The 14,628-nt window shown below is 39.7% G+C and overlaps 1 protein-coding gene across 1 annotated transcript in view; it reads right to left on the bottom strand.

Moving 5' to 3' along the window:
- The window catches only part of IL12RB2 (interleukin 12 receptor subunit beta 2), a 62,599-nt gene that overhangs the window by 27,576 nt on the left and 20,395 nt on the right, over window positions 1–14,628 (bottom strand). Inside the window, exon 8 of the mRNA XM_023536220.1 lies at window positions 9,387–9,466. Coding sequence (XP_023391988.1) covers window positions 9,387–9,466 — 80 coding nt within the window. The remainder of the gene's footprint in view (window positions 1–9,386; window positions 9,467–14,628) is intronic.

Here is a 14,628-nt window from a genome sequence, read left to right as displayed (position 1 = left end):
ATTTTTCACTATAAATTAATCCATGAAGTTTTTATTATATTTAGTCTCTGAGAACTTGATTAATGCTGATCCTATCCTAGGTTCTTCTCTGGATCCACGCGGTCCAAGACTAGCTCTTACACCATGATCAATGCACCAGGTAAATGCCATGTTGCTGAGGGCTCTTTGGGTGCACATTCAGCCTTTCTCTAGAAGACATCTTTGTGTACTGGCAAGAATCAAGAAAATTAGTGTTTCAAATGTCCACCACAGCTGATCTCAAAGGCCTGTTGTTTGCGAATTAGAATAACTGAGTGCTCTTGAAATTGCGGTGTTCTAAACTGTTATTAATACATACCCTTTGTCTTAGGAGAAAAACTGGATAAATTAAAACAAAAGGTGACTAGGGAAGCCATTCCCTCCGTTGTCTATCACTCTGTCCTTCCTTATGTCTTCTCTGGAGGTCCAGAGGTAGGACTATTACCACTCTCCCCATGCACCCCCACCCTAAGGCACCCTCGCAGAGTTAGCTGAGTTCACCAAGCCCCCCATTCTTGCCAGGGACCCAAGAGGCTTTGGTGCCACTCTGACAACTAAGGAAACAGAGTCCTAATTAGAAAAAACACCTTGCACATCAGCCTTTATTATCTTCCTCTCCTTGTTCTACATAGACACCTCAGCCAATCTTGTTTGACCCCATGGTAGAGTGCTGAAAGAAGCGGGGAAATATCCCACCATCTTGGATCCAATGAACTTGCCTCGGGACTTCTGTGGAAATCTAGCTAATCATAGTGATTTAGTACACAGAGGTATGGATCCAAAAGATGAGGGAAGGTTCCCAGAGGATAGTGAAGGGCCTGGACCCATACTCTTGCATTTTCCCCTCCACATCCTAAATTTTAGAGTCGAAAATATTAGTGAGAAGGAGAGGGTGGGGTTGAGGTAGTCAGACAAATAAATATGGTATCCCATGAGTTATGCTTGTATAAAATATCAAGCTCAAGTTTTGGGATAAAGCTTAACATCTCTCAGGTTAACTGGTCTCCTTAACCAAATTTGAAAACAGGCCTAACTTGTTTAACAAGGTCTATAGAACAAAAAAAAATCCAATGAGCCAATAAGAAAACAAGTATTTATCTAGCTAGGCTCATAGCAACTGAAGCAACTGACAACAGTATAATTAGTTTGGTTTAAAAAAATAATAATAGAAACATAAAGTTTGCAAATAATGTATGCAATCCATCATTCCAAGATTATACCTGGCTCTGATAGTATTCTATTTCATCAGGACATCCGAACCTAAAGGGATTCTATAGATTAACAATTAATTCAACATTTCATTTTATCAATGGGGAAACTATGTCCCAAGGACATGAAATGACTTAAGGACATGCAAGGGATAGTTGAGGGAGGTGAGAGTGGAATCCAGGGCTCCCGACTTCTAGATTAGTGACTCCTCTACCCCTTATAGTGGCGAGCCCGAGATGACGGACTGGTAAGTATGGGCTGCCATGTTTCACAGCTGGGATCTCCAGTCACCTTTCTGGCACAAAGTTGCAAAGGAACTCCTCTAATTATGAGATTGTGGTTCATTCTGATGTGTAGCAGCAAAAGCAGATGCGAGGTCAGCAAATTTGGGGAAGATGGAAATCCAGAACTTTTTTTTTCCTGAGACAACAAGCCTTGAGTCACAAGGAGACAAGCTGTGAACCCGGAAGAACTGTGACCTGAGGAGCAAGCTGGATCTTTCCAGGTGAACTTATTTTTACTCCAGTGTTCGTTTGTTTGGGTGGGTGATAAGGGATAAGCTATTATGTATTAGGCCATACCATGAGCCAGGAGCTTTACATCTACTGCTACATTTAGTCCTTATCACTCCCTATTCCGATGAGGGTGCTGAAGCTTCGAGTGATTAAGAAACGGACTCGAGTCGTCCCCAGAAAAGTAATGTGATATTTTAGTGCGCCCCCTGGTGGATTGAGTGAGGAAGGAGATGTCTGGACCTTTTTTGGCATCTCTGAGAGTGTCTGAAAGACCAGGTACTTGTACCTACGTGGGCAGTGCTGAAGCTGGTCTCAAGCCACTGTTTCTACTGTCATTGTCACTTTCTCCTATTGGTAGGAGTATGCTACAAAGGAAAAGCTTTCCTACTGCCCCTCTTCTTCAGTTTTCTTTCTGCTCTGTCCTGTGGGAAATGATTTAAGTTAGTAAACTTAGCCTTTCTGATTTAAGTTAGTAAACTTAGCCTTTCAGGTTTATCTGAGAAGCAGAGAGTGAACGGCTCCCTCATAAACCTGTTCTAAGAGCTCTGCTGCCTGAAAAGGCTTTTAGCATCAAAAATAACTTGATGAATGTAACCCATGATAGGACGAAATCTAACACATGTCAGAAAAGTGGGCCTCTGTTTTTTGTTTTGTTTTGAAGTACATTGGAGATTGGAGGAAGGGTGTTTCTGTAAATTGATAAATTATTTCTACTTAAAACTTTTTAAAAACTACTGTACTTGTCATGAAGTAATATTTTACTTTGAACTTCCCCTGATGAAAACAAAAACAAAACCAGCTAGATCTTAGCCTATCTCAAATAAAAGTCTATAATCAAGACCCCTTAGAAAGCTGAAGAATTTGAACACACTTATTCGTTCAGCTTTGTCTGTGAAGACCTTTTACTTGGGGGGTGGGGTGGGCAGATCCTTTGCTTTCTTGCTCCACCATGTAGCAGCTGCGTGACATTGGACAAATTATTTTACTTCTCTGAGGTTCGATTTCATGATCTGTAAAAGGAGGATAATTCTATGCACGGCATAGACTTCTTGGAGGATTCAATGGACTGTGGGGAGTAAACTGTTTTAAAGAGTGCTTGGTGCATGTCAGATGTTAAAGACAGTGGGTGAGTTCCCTTCTCTCAGTTACTCTAATATAAAAATCATCATAATTGACATTTTCCCCATCCTACTCATATTCCTCTTCTGTCAACCTATGGAGAGCCAGGCCACCTCAACTGGCATATACCACAGCTCTACATGGAAGTCTCACCATTGTCATACAGTTGATTACAAAGTACATATAATTTTATGGGTTTGAGTCTGGGTACCTTAATTTCAGAACTCATGACTGCCTTCAGCAACCCCAGTCCAAGCGAAGGAGTGACTCAAAAGACAACCCTCATCTGGAAGTTTTTAAAAATCACTGTATTGACATGATCTATCTATGCATCTATCTTCCCACTAGCCTGTCAGCTCATCTTTGCATCCTGTGTCATGTGCAATGTTTGCCTCCTAACAATGACTTAGCAAACACTTTTCACAATTCTCTCCTTAATCTTAACAACAAGCTCATGTGCTATATACTTTATCATCTGCACTTTACTTGTGAGGAAAATAAGGTTAAGCACCGTGCTCAGGAACAAACAGCCATTAAGTAGTAAAACTGAACCTTGAACTCAGCACAGCTCTATCTAGAGGATGAACTATTAACCACTGTCATGCTAGCACTCAGCAGATATTCCCTGGGTGTTTTGTTTCACTGAATTGATTTAACTGATAGTCATACCTGATGGTAGTTATAGTTACCTTGTATAATTTCTATCTTGCTTTCAGCTAAAAAAAAAAAAACAGCAAAATAATGGAAACTTTTGTAAGGGCAAAATTTTAACTCTCCTTCTACCTCTGTTTTCTATCTTCTGTTAATTCTCTGCTACATACGCTCCTATCTTTGTCATTGACCCTTTTCTGCTTTCCAACCAAAAATCTCTACATTATGGCTGGTATAATATGTGTGACAACTAAGTAAAGGAAAGCAATCCGTCCTTTCTGAAACTATCTTCTGAAATGCTGTGCCAGCCTGTGGTGGGACAAGTTTTGGGAAAGGGAAGGACATAGAGTTGATTATTGCAATAAAACTACTGAAATCTTTCCATCTGCTGCTTTTGTATTTAAATATTGATTCTGAGATTGGATATCTCCTATAATTATATAAGGGCCTCAGCCTCCTGGCAGACAGTCTTCTCTAGGATTTACAATAGGCCTTTGTCCTACATCAATATAAATCAGGTTACAAATAATACTGTCCACTTTTACTGAATCTCTTTCATATGAGGACAAAGAATTCATCTCTTCAGTTCAATGTGATATAGGTTGGAATAGTCTTCATATGACATAGAGAAATATAGGGAGAAATAGACAAAGTGAATGTACTGAATAAGCTGCCTCTGGTCCCAAAAGTCTTTCTGTAGCTGGTGTATGGGCTTATTACTTTCTCTTCTTGCCCTCTGTGGTTTGAGGGTAGCTGTTTATCAAAATGAATTAATTCATTTAACAAATGATTAAGAAGACACATCTTTTCACCACTTTTGTAACCAAGAGTCCCCCCACTGTCTTCTGTGTTGCTTGTCAAAGCCCTAGAGCTGTCTATTACAGCAGGGCACCACTAGCCACAGGAAGCCATGGAGCCCCTGAAGTGTGGCCAGTCCAAACTGAGACGTGCTGCTCTCTGGAAGGTGAGCTCTCAGCCGCTGTACCGGGCTGACGCTTAGTAGACACACTAGTTTTCAAATACTTAGTAGGAAAAAGAAAGTGTAAAATAGCTAGCTCACCAATAATTTTAAAATACCCATTATGTGTTGGAATAGGAACCATTCCAGAAATATTTGGGTTAAATAAAATATCTTTTTAAAATGAATTCCACCTGTTTCTTTAATTTTTTAAAAAATATGGCTCACATGTGTGGCTTGTTTTATATTTCTATGGGATGGCGCTTCGCTGCAGTGATCCTTTATATGCTGGATCCAAAGATCCCAGAGGGTCTCCTGCTGAATGTGCTCCCACCCTTGTCCTGGCTCACCTGCTTCTCTGGGGCCGGCTCCAGTACTATCTTCTGAGAGGTCCTCTCTGATTCCTCATCCGTTCCCCTGCTCTACTGTGTGAGCCCCATCATCATCCCCCAGCTGAATCCTGAATGCTTCCTACATGCCTGAGTGTCCTCATCATCCCCCCTCATTCCTGTCCTGCTAGACTGTGAGTTTAAGGATGAGGACTGGATTTGTCTTGCTCACTTCCGTATCCCTGGCATGCGGCACTGTCTAGTACTAAAGAGTAGCTTTAATAGATTAGTTTGAATGAATGAAGAATGAATTAATGAATGAATAAATTCACCTTCATTCACACGGATATTCCTCTCCCAGGCCCATGGCCTCAAGCATTAATTTCAGAAAGTCTGTGATTTGCTATGATCAAAACAGTGAGAGGACTTTGAAGAAATTAACAGAGGAAATGGGAAAGGTTAATGTGGCTTTGCCCATTATCATATCTTTTCATACATCACATATGTGTGTGCATGTGTGCGTGTGTACATGACGCGATTTTCTTCTTAAAGGATACATATTGTTAACTAGAAGCAAAGTGTACTGAACTCAGGGATTGAAATGCTTAATCAAAGCAAAGGAAACAATATGAAACTCTGCACAGAAGGAGATGATAGAGGGAATCTGAGAGACAGGACTGCTAACCCCGCCCGTGACAGGCTCTCATACAAAATGGGTTGTTTGTGACAGTGCAGTAATTTCTACTGGTTACTGCATTTATCGCTTTAACAACATCCAGGTGTTTATTATTGTATTTCATGGATTAGGTTGTACTTTTTGGCTTTGACATAAAGTATTTTTTTCTTTTAAAATTAACTATGGCAAAAAAATAGTACAGGATATTTTTGAGGAAATGAAGCTTTTAGAAAAACCTAAGGTGTGGGAAAATAAGTAACTCACATACTCACTCACATACTCACATTCATGTACACACTGATATTTACACACATTCACACCCACACTCACACCCACATATATCCACATATGCACCTTTCACACACTCACACTCACTCACTGCTATGGTCGGAATGTTCGTTTGTCCTCAAGGTTCACATGTTGGAATCCTAATGCCCAGTGTGATGGCATTAGGAAGTGGGACCTCTAGGAGGTGAAAAGATCATGAAAGTAGAACCCTCATGAATGGGATTAGTACTTTTACAAAGAGACCTCACAGGGCTCCCTAGCCCTTTCCACCGTGTGAAGATACAACAAGAAGTCTGCAACCCAGAGGAGGCCCTTCACCAGACCATGTGGGCATCCTGATCTTGAACTTCTAGCCTCAGAACTTCACACAATAGATTTGTTGTTTAGAAACCACCCAGTCTATAGTATTTTGTTATAGTAGCCCAAATGGACTAAGACATTCGCATACATGCACTTACACACATACTCATATATTCATACCCACACTCACTCACATCCCTCACACATATAAAAGACTCACACACACTCACACACATATTCACACATACCCTTTGTACTCACACATATATAACACACATGCACAGGCATCACTCACATACACATTCCCACATACTTTCACACCCACACTGACACACATACTCACCCCACACACAGGGGCTATGCCCATTCGGCACCTGGTTGTTCTCCTCTAATGTAAACATCCTGCAACAATGAAAGGTCGCCTCACATCTCCCCAACTGCAAGAGAAACGTGCTCTCACTTTGTTCACAGGAGAATAGGTAATGGGGTTTTATTTGGGGCTTCCTTTGGGGCTAAGACCTGAAATTCCCCCTCTCTGTAATGTGGGGTGTCCCCTCATTGGGTTTCCCAGTATTAATCGCAGCGGGGGGCACAGAGGGGGAAGCAACCCCACCACACATACATCTTTGCTTCCTTTCCTCAGTGAGGTCTGACTTGGGCCTCACCACAAAACACCTGATGTGGCTGCAGCGTTTCTTTCTAGTCTGACAATTAGATGAGTCCCGTGTGCCATGGTACCACCCTGTCAAATTCCCAAGCCTGCCTGAGACTGGCATGGGGAATCCTCAGTCAGACAAGTGGGACAGAAGCGGTTCTAAACAGAAAGGGCAGTGATTTCTGCCTGGGAAAGGCTCCCAGTAACAAGCACCATATTGCCCGAAATCCTCTCATTGGAAATCATATCCTCTCCCTAGACCGGCATTTGTAAAACGGGTGGTGGGACTGCATACTGCTTAAATTTCCTTTGGCTCTAGAAGTCTGTGATTCTGTGGTTTTGTGGTCCACAGCAGTCCTGTTCATCTCGGTAACTCTGGTCAGTGTTTTATTCTCACTTCAGGTGAGTGGCCTGTTTGGGGCCATTGAAGAAGCCCAGGATTTGGCAGGAAAGGATTTAATCCTCTAAGAGCCCTGCAAAACTGAGGACTAGGTTCAACTTTCCTTAAGGAGTCTCTCAGGTTGGACAGTCAAGGAAGGTTTTTAAAGCTGCCCTGTCTTGACCGCTATCTGGCTTCAAGTTATAGAAACTTCTAGAATTTGCATTTTTGGTTTCTTATCAAGCCAGTCTCAGTCCAAAGCATCTACAATTCTGGCTCCACATAAGGAAAGGTTTTCTAACGATAAGAGATGCCCATCCTGTCACGGATTGCCTACAAAGTGGAATTCTCCCTGTCTCAGCAGAGACATCTGTCTGTCCTGGCTGGAGTGGGGCCAATGTTTATGAGAAGAGTGGACTAGAAGAGGATTAAAATCTCTTTGAATTCCAAAACCTCATTGTAGAATCAAAGCTTTGTGAGGATTAGGAACAAGATCAAAATGAGAAGCAGAGAATAATTTGCACATGCACGTTTACTAAACATTACCTGTGGCTAATAACTGTTTATTCTGACTTAGCTCTGATAGTACCGTGATCACGCCTGTTTAATCTCAGTTACGGTGAGAAGCACGACACTGGATGTGTAGCTTTCATTGTTAGGATAAAAATTTATGATGTAGTAATTTTCCTTTGGTGGCCCCGATAATTTTTCTACATTTGTGTCCTCTCATTTTAGTTCAAGTACCAGTATCATTAATCTCATTCTGTAGAGAGAAACCCTGGAGTAGAGTGGAGTGAGATGGGACTAAAACAGCTTATCTTTTCAGATCACTGCTGAGGACATTTTGGGAGGAGGAATCACTATGGGAGGAGGAATCTGGGGTTTAACCAGTCGCTTGCCTGTGAAAATGAAAACTTATAGCCAAGAATTGAGCTGGTTCTTCTGTAATATTCATGGATATGACTGCTCTAAGTTTCTTGCTTTGAGAATCTCCTTGCTATTAAAAATGGTTTTATTTCAAAATAAATTTTAAGCTGCAGTTTTAGTTTCAAAGTGAAGAACTTGATTATGACTCACCAAGCTATTTATAGAAGTCTCCTCTTCTACCAGACATTTTTTCATGTGAGATACAGGAAAAGGGAGAAAGCTCATTTGTTCCCTAGCTCATGTCTTAAATCTGAAGAAGATTGCAACTATCAGAACCTATAATGCTAACCCCATCATAGGACTATATATTCATTACTCTGACTCTTCTGGTTTTGTGCTCATCAGCTTCATAATTCCAAAACTGTTTGTTTACCCTTAACTGGAAGAGGTGCAGTGAGAGGTTTGGGGGAAATAAGGAAATACAGAGGAGTAGCGCTCACCTGAAAACTCTTATTATGAGTATGCCAATCAGTAGCTGAATTCAAATAGAATTTTCTTTCAACAAAGATGAGTCATGATGTGACAGGAAGAGCTCTGGATGGGGTTTTGGTCCCAGCTCTGCACTTAGTTGCTGGGTGACTTTGGGAAGAACTTCCTCTCTCTGACCCTCAGTTTTTGTATTTGTTAAGTTGGGTTGCCTAGTACCCACCTGCAGGGTTTTTGTACGGATTAAATGGAACGACAATGCCAGCTTTCAGCACTCTGTGAAATGTTCACATCCTGTCATAACATTAGGCCACACTGTTTTCCGGAAGGCTGTTCGATTTCTACTGTTTTACTACTATCCTCAAGGAAGAACTGCTTTCCTTTTCCTATTTGTATTGTTTTCTGCTATCATTTGTGACCACAACAAATATATTCTTAAATAGCCATATGTGCAGACTTCCCATGTTTAATTTCACCAAAAGTGAATAAGTCAGGTGGCATGGTTACTGCCGGGGCCATTGTATGTAGGGGAGAGAGGGGTGGGCAGAGAGGGGACAAGAGTCAGAAGAGATGGTGTAATAGGATGAGAGAGCGGACATGTTTGGTGATGGAAAAGGACCTTGATGGGAAAAAGATGAGAAAGTGGATGAGCAAAAGGTGTGTTGTGTGGAGGAAGGGACTCAATCAGAGCGCTCATCCTGATCTGGAAAAAGTAAATGATACGGAATCAAGTATCATGAGGATATGGCTGAGAAAATGAGCTCCAACAAGGTCTGTGAAGCCTCACGTGAAAGCCACTATGGAAATAAAAGGTCTTTTTCTGTCCTTGAAAGGTATCGTTCAAATACACAGTTCTCTTCACATGTCAATGATATCTCAATAAAAACAAACAAATATATAATTCTCCTGAATTTTAAGTTGACACTGAAAACTTACCTTCCAGAAAAGAGAAATCTGTTGTCTGTTGTAGCCAATGTTCTGTTTCATGTACCAGACATCTAATGTCCCAGTAGGCTCTGTTTTGAAGGGGAAAAACATATTTTCATATACACACACACACACACACACACACACACACACACACACACATACATATCTCCATATACAATATGAAACCTTTAAAAGTTACTTAATAAATGATTCTGGGAGAGTAGGAATATAATATCCTTTGTGTCTCAGCGTTTTTCTTTTTCATTGTTTACATGTTAAACAATGAACATGTATGTATATCTTTGGCCATAGAAAGCACATAGTTATTTGAAAAACAAATTTTTAAAAAATGATGATGCAGAAATCAGATTCCCAGCTTACTCTTAAAACATGTATTAATAAAATAACTCACAGAAAGTATGTGTGGTTATTTCTTTTTTATTAAAATGCAGGAAAAATTCTCAGCCAAAAATTAAGACAAAAATCATAAGGAAAACATTTTTTGATCCTGTAAAAGTACAAAATACAAATGATAAACTTTGTGTTTATCGCCATTCTTGACCTTATGTTGTAGGATAATTATTTGGTTTTATGATCATTAGACAATGATCTACTTGAACAGAAGGCCTAGCTCATGTATCTTAATATTTCTCTTACCTAACACGGTGCTTAGAATTTAATAGGCTCCCAGGAACTCTTTGTTAAATGATTAATAAACAAATCAGGCAATATTATCTACTTGATGTTAAAACACAGGATGACATGATAGAAGAAATAACCAGCAATCTGTAAGACAATGGTCAAATAGGTCCTAATTTAATAGGAGAAAGTTAAATATACTTGAAAGGAAACTGAATAATTGACTCCTGTAAGTGAGAGTGTGTGTGTGACAGAGAGAGACAGAGAGAGAGAGAGAGAGAGAGAGAGAGACAGAGACAGAGACAGAGACAGAGTCAGAGACACATAGACAGACAGAGACAGACAGACAAAGAGAGAGAGAGAGAAAGAGGTGTTTTTTTTTTTCTCCTTTTCTGATTTTTTTTTTTTTTTTTTGATTTATAGCCAGGGGTGGAATCAACAGAAGCAACCCCTGAAAACAGGCTTCAATTGTACTAATGTAACTTGTTTAATGGTGACATTTAATAGTGCATTTCAGGCGAGGTTACAATAGGTTTCCTCTTGGAGTAGCAAATTCTATTTGACCAGATGGATATGTCCAGAAGAGTAAGTCCTACCTGAATAACAGAAGACAAGTCCCCAAGGAGAGGAGAAGCGAAAGAGAGAAAGGAAGGGAGCACGTACCAGTACGTATTATGGGCAGGTCCCGTGTGGGCTCATTCACTGTCACATCTCATGTCCTCTTCACCCCGGTGACGTATATAGCTTTAATGCAGTGGTTATAGTGTGAGCTCCACAGGCAGACCATCTATGGGTAAATCTGTGATCTTAAACAAATGCTAACTATGTCCTTAAGCCAGTTTCCTCATCTGTCAAATGAAGATCATAATTCTGTACATGAGGCTATTGTGAGAATTTTAATGAAGAGTGCTGATGTTTGGTAAGCACTCAGTACATTTTTCTGTCATTTTCTTCATTTGAAAACTGAACTGCCGAGAGGCAAAGAAATTGTTCAAGGTCCGAGAACTAATAATCAGAGAAGCCAGGCTTTGAACACAAGTCTGTTTAATTTCGTAGCCCGTAGCCTTCACTATGTACAATGAGAAGGCATATGATTTCTCTACCTAAATTTCCATCACCCATTAGGTGTGCCTCTTTCATGTTCTATTCTCTTCCTTTGTTACTTCCTTTTCCTGTCTCTCTCATCCTCTTTTCTTATCTCTAAACATTTACTTCTTTTCTTCCCCCTCTCCTTCCATCAGCAGTAGTATTTACCCTTGCAGTGAGGACTTAGAGGTAAGAAATACATAACATAAGATATCCTGAAAATGCTCTCAGTTCTTCAAGATTATGAAGAGTGACCCAGGAATCAAGTCAAGACTTTTTTTTTTTTGCTAGTCCAGATGCAGAAAAGAAAAAAATGCACAGGCAACAGAAGGACAGGGAACCTGACATTTATTAACCACTTATCATGTGCTAGGTAATAGTTGGACACTTCATGTGCATTATCTCAATCCTCATACATTGCAGGAGGTGCATGTGATTCTACCTGTTTTACAGCTGACAAAAGTTAAATGATTTACAAAAGACATACAGCTGGTAAATGGCAAAACTAAGAGCTGAGTCCAGGTCTTAACTGTCTCCAAAGACCTTGCTCTTACATTATAGTTCACTATATTGAGTAAAGATCTGAACACTTCACAAACCAGGTAATCCAGACATTGACACATGACCAGGATATGGAAACTTGGCTGTGCTCAATGTCAAAGCCAGTTTACTTGTCCACAGAGTTAAATGTCTTCAGTTAATTACATGTTGGTAAGAAATTTAAAGGGAACACTCATTGTCTCATTGAAGATCTACAACCTACCATATTATTATAGCACTGAGAATCGAATTCTAGAATCATACTCTCTTCAAAGGAAAAATTGCAAGCGAAAGTGAAATCTGAATGGTGCCCACCTGCAGTGTAAGCCGCTATGGGAGAGAAATCATTAGTTGAATCTGGATGAGCTTCAAAGTGTAGAATTTTATGACCAGAGGTGTCAAACCACTGCTGCTTAAAGCTAAGTAAGGGCTAATATTAAAGAGAATCTTTGATATTCATCTGTCACAAAATCACTTAAAGTTCTAACCACAGTGTTTTCTAGTGAGAGGACAAAGCTATTATAGACAGGTGAGAAAAGGAAAGTCAAAGGCCAATATGCCCAAGAGATTACAAAACAAATGGGCACAAATGATTAAATATACAAATATTGAGAAATAGAAGTCAGCTCTTCTGAGGAGAAACTACTTCCTATGTAAAGGGAAATACTGTGGGGTTAAATAGAGTCACTAATAGGAAAAAAAAGGAAGATCCTAAATTAAGCAAGAGGTTGGATTAAATGACTTAAATGACCTTGAAGGTTCTTCAACTCTAAAATCTCAAGATTCTAGGATTCTATGAAACAATATGTACATTAAACAAATCAGATCCAAGCCATGTTTTGCTTCTCAGATTAGCAGTCACATCTGAAGTGTAGGGGTGTGGACAAGAGCAATCGAATCAGGATGGAAAGCCAACCCTTCACAGAGGTTTTAGCAGGCAGTGAAGAGAAGAATAAAGATCTCTGAAAACAATGAAATTGGAGAATTTAACAAAAAGTAAATATGGAAAAGGCATATCTCGAGTGGTTCCAAGTAGTGGACTAAATGAAATGCACACAAATTTTATGGTCCAAGTCATGTTCTAAGTAGGGCAAAAGAGAGAGATAAGTCATTCACTGCCTTGGTTCCTTGATGTCTACTCTTTAGGTTTGATATATTTATCTAAAATCTAGTGCCAAACAATTCAATTCAAACAGATCTTACAAACACCTACTTGATTAAAAGTGGGAGGGTTCTCACCTTCGGATGTTATCATCTGCTGTGCCTCCTTGGGAAGACCTATACAGACTCCTCCATCCCTCCCTTTGATCGATGAGTTTTAACACTTTTTAACTCTTTTCATTTCTTTCTGTCACTATTTTTGATGGCCTATCATCCACATGGGCATTCCTTCTCAAAGGCTGTACTGTGAGTCCCTCCACCTACCCACATTCAATTTCTTTCTTTCTCTCAACTAATACCTTTGCCTCATGCTTCACTGAGCAAAAGAAAGTAGTCAGGCAGGGATTCTCTCATCTTCCCACCAACAAAACTTTCAAACTTCTCCATCAATTTCCTTACCCAGCACCCCCACTGATTTTACTGTGAATGAAGCATCTCTACTTCCATCAAAGTTCAATCCAGTAACCTGAGTTTTAGATTCCATCCTCTCTTGCTTTATCAAGGACCTCTCTCCCACTCTTCCTGTATCATTAATTTCTCCCTTTCTCCTGGGCCCTTATCATCACCTTACAAACATACTATATTGTCTCAGATCCTAAAAACAAAAACAAAGAGAGACAAAGGATTTTCTAATACCACATCCTATTCTAGCTACTGCCCTGCATCTCTGCTCCCCTTCACAAAACTTCTTGAAGAGTTATGAACTGTCAGTCTTTATTCCCTCACGTCACACTCACTCTCGACCCATACCAGCTGAGATTTTGTGTCCATCACTCTGCTGACACTGCTCCTGGTTGGCAATAAACTCTGTGTTGACAAATCTAATGGCCACTTCTCTGTTCTTATTTCATTGGACTCCTCAGCAACATCTGACATGGTTGAGTACTCGCCTCCATCTATTTTATTTTTATTTTAGAAACGTAACCTTTTAACATCCAGATCACAAGTGAAGAGTGAGCTTCGTTATAGAAAGAGGGATGTTGCATCCACACTAAAGTCAATGGAGGCATTGTGTTAGAGTGCTGATGGGAAAAAAACGCGAGTTGCAAAAGATTACACGTAGGATGTAATTTTGGTTAAGCTGAAAAAACAAGCAAAACCAATCATTGTTTAGAGATACATACATTTCTGAAAGCTATGAAAAAAGCATGAAGATGATAAATATACAATCCAGGATAGTGGTTACCTCCAGGGGACATAACACAGGTAACAATATACTGGTAATTTTACAATATTTAAGTTGAATAGTCGGTTCATAAGTGTTCATAATGTTTGTTCATTTTGTTGTTATACTCTGCAATGAGAAAGTAGCTTAAACTAGCATGATAATAGCGGCCATGGAAGGAATGAACAAATTTTGAATATGTTCCGTAAAGAGAGTCAACTGAAGATGTGGGGAAATGGGAGAAAAACAAAATTTAAGGATGATTTCTTGATTTTTGACTTGAGTAATTAGGAAGATGTGGTGTCATTTACTGAGCTAGAAAAGAGCAAAACAGAAGTATTTTGGAAACATTTTGCTTTGGAGAAAAATTAAGTTTTTGCTTAGGCTATGTGAGGTTTGGGATGTCTGTTGACATCTAAGTAAAAATATTTGCACGTAAATCTCTTCAGAAGGGTAAATAGCCATTGATCTTCATTCCCTCAAGCCTTAGGCAAAAATACCTAAGAATGATACTTTCAAGTTTAGCTAGTTTAGGAGTCAGCAAACTATGGCCCATGAGCCAAATCTTGCACATTCCTTCTTTTTGTACAGCCTGTGAACTAATAATAATGGTTTTTACATTTTTAAATAGTTGAAAACAAATCAAAGGAAGAATCA

The sequence above is a fragment of the Pteropus vampyrus genome, unplaced genomic scaffold, assembly GCF_000151845.1.
Source record: "Pteropus vampyrus isolate Shadow unplaced genomic scaffold, Pvam_2.0 Scaffold151, whole genome shotgun sequence".
Taxonomy (NCBI): Eukaryota; Metazoa; Chordata; class Mammalia; order Chiroptera; family Pteropodidae; genus Pteropus; species Pteropus vampyrus.
Note: the sequence above shows the minus strand (reverse complement) of the source record. Positions and strands in the feature narration are given on the sequence as shown.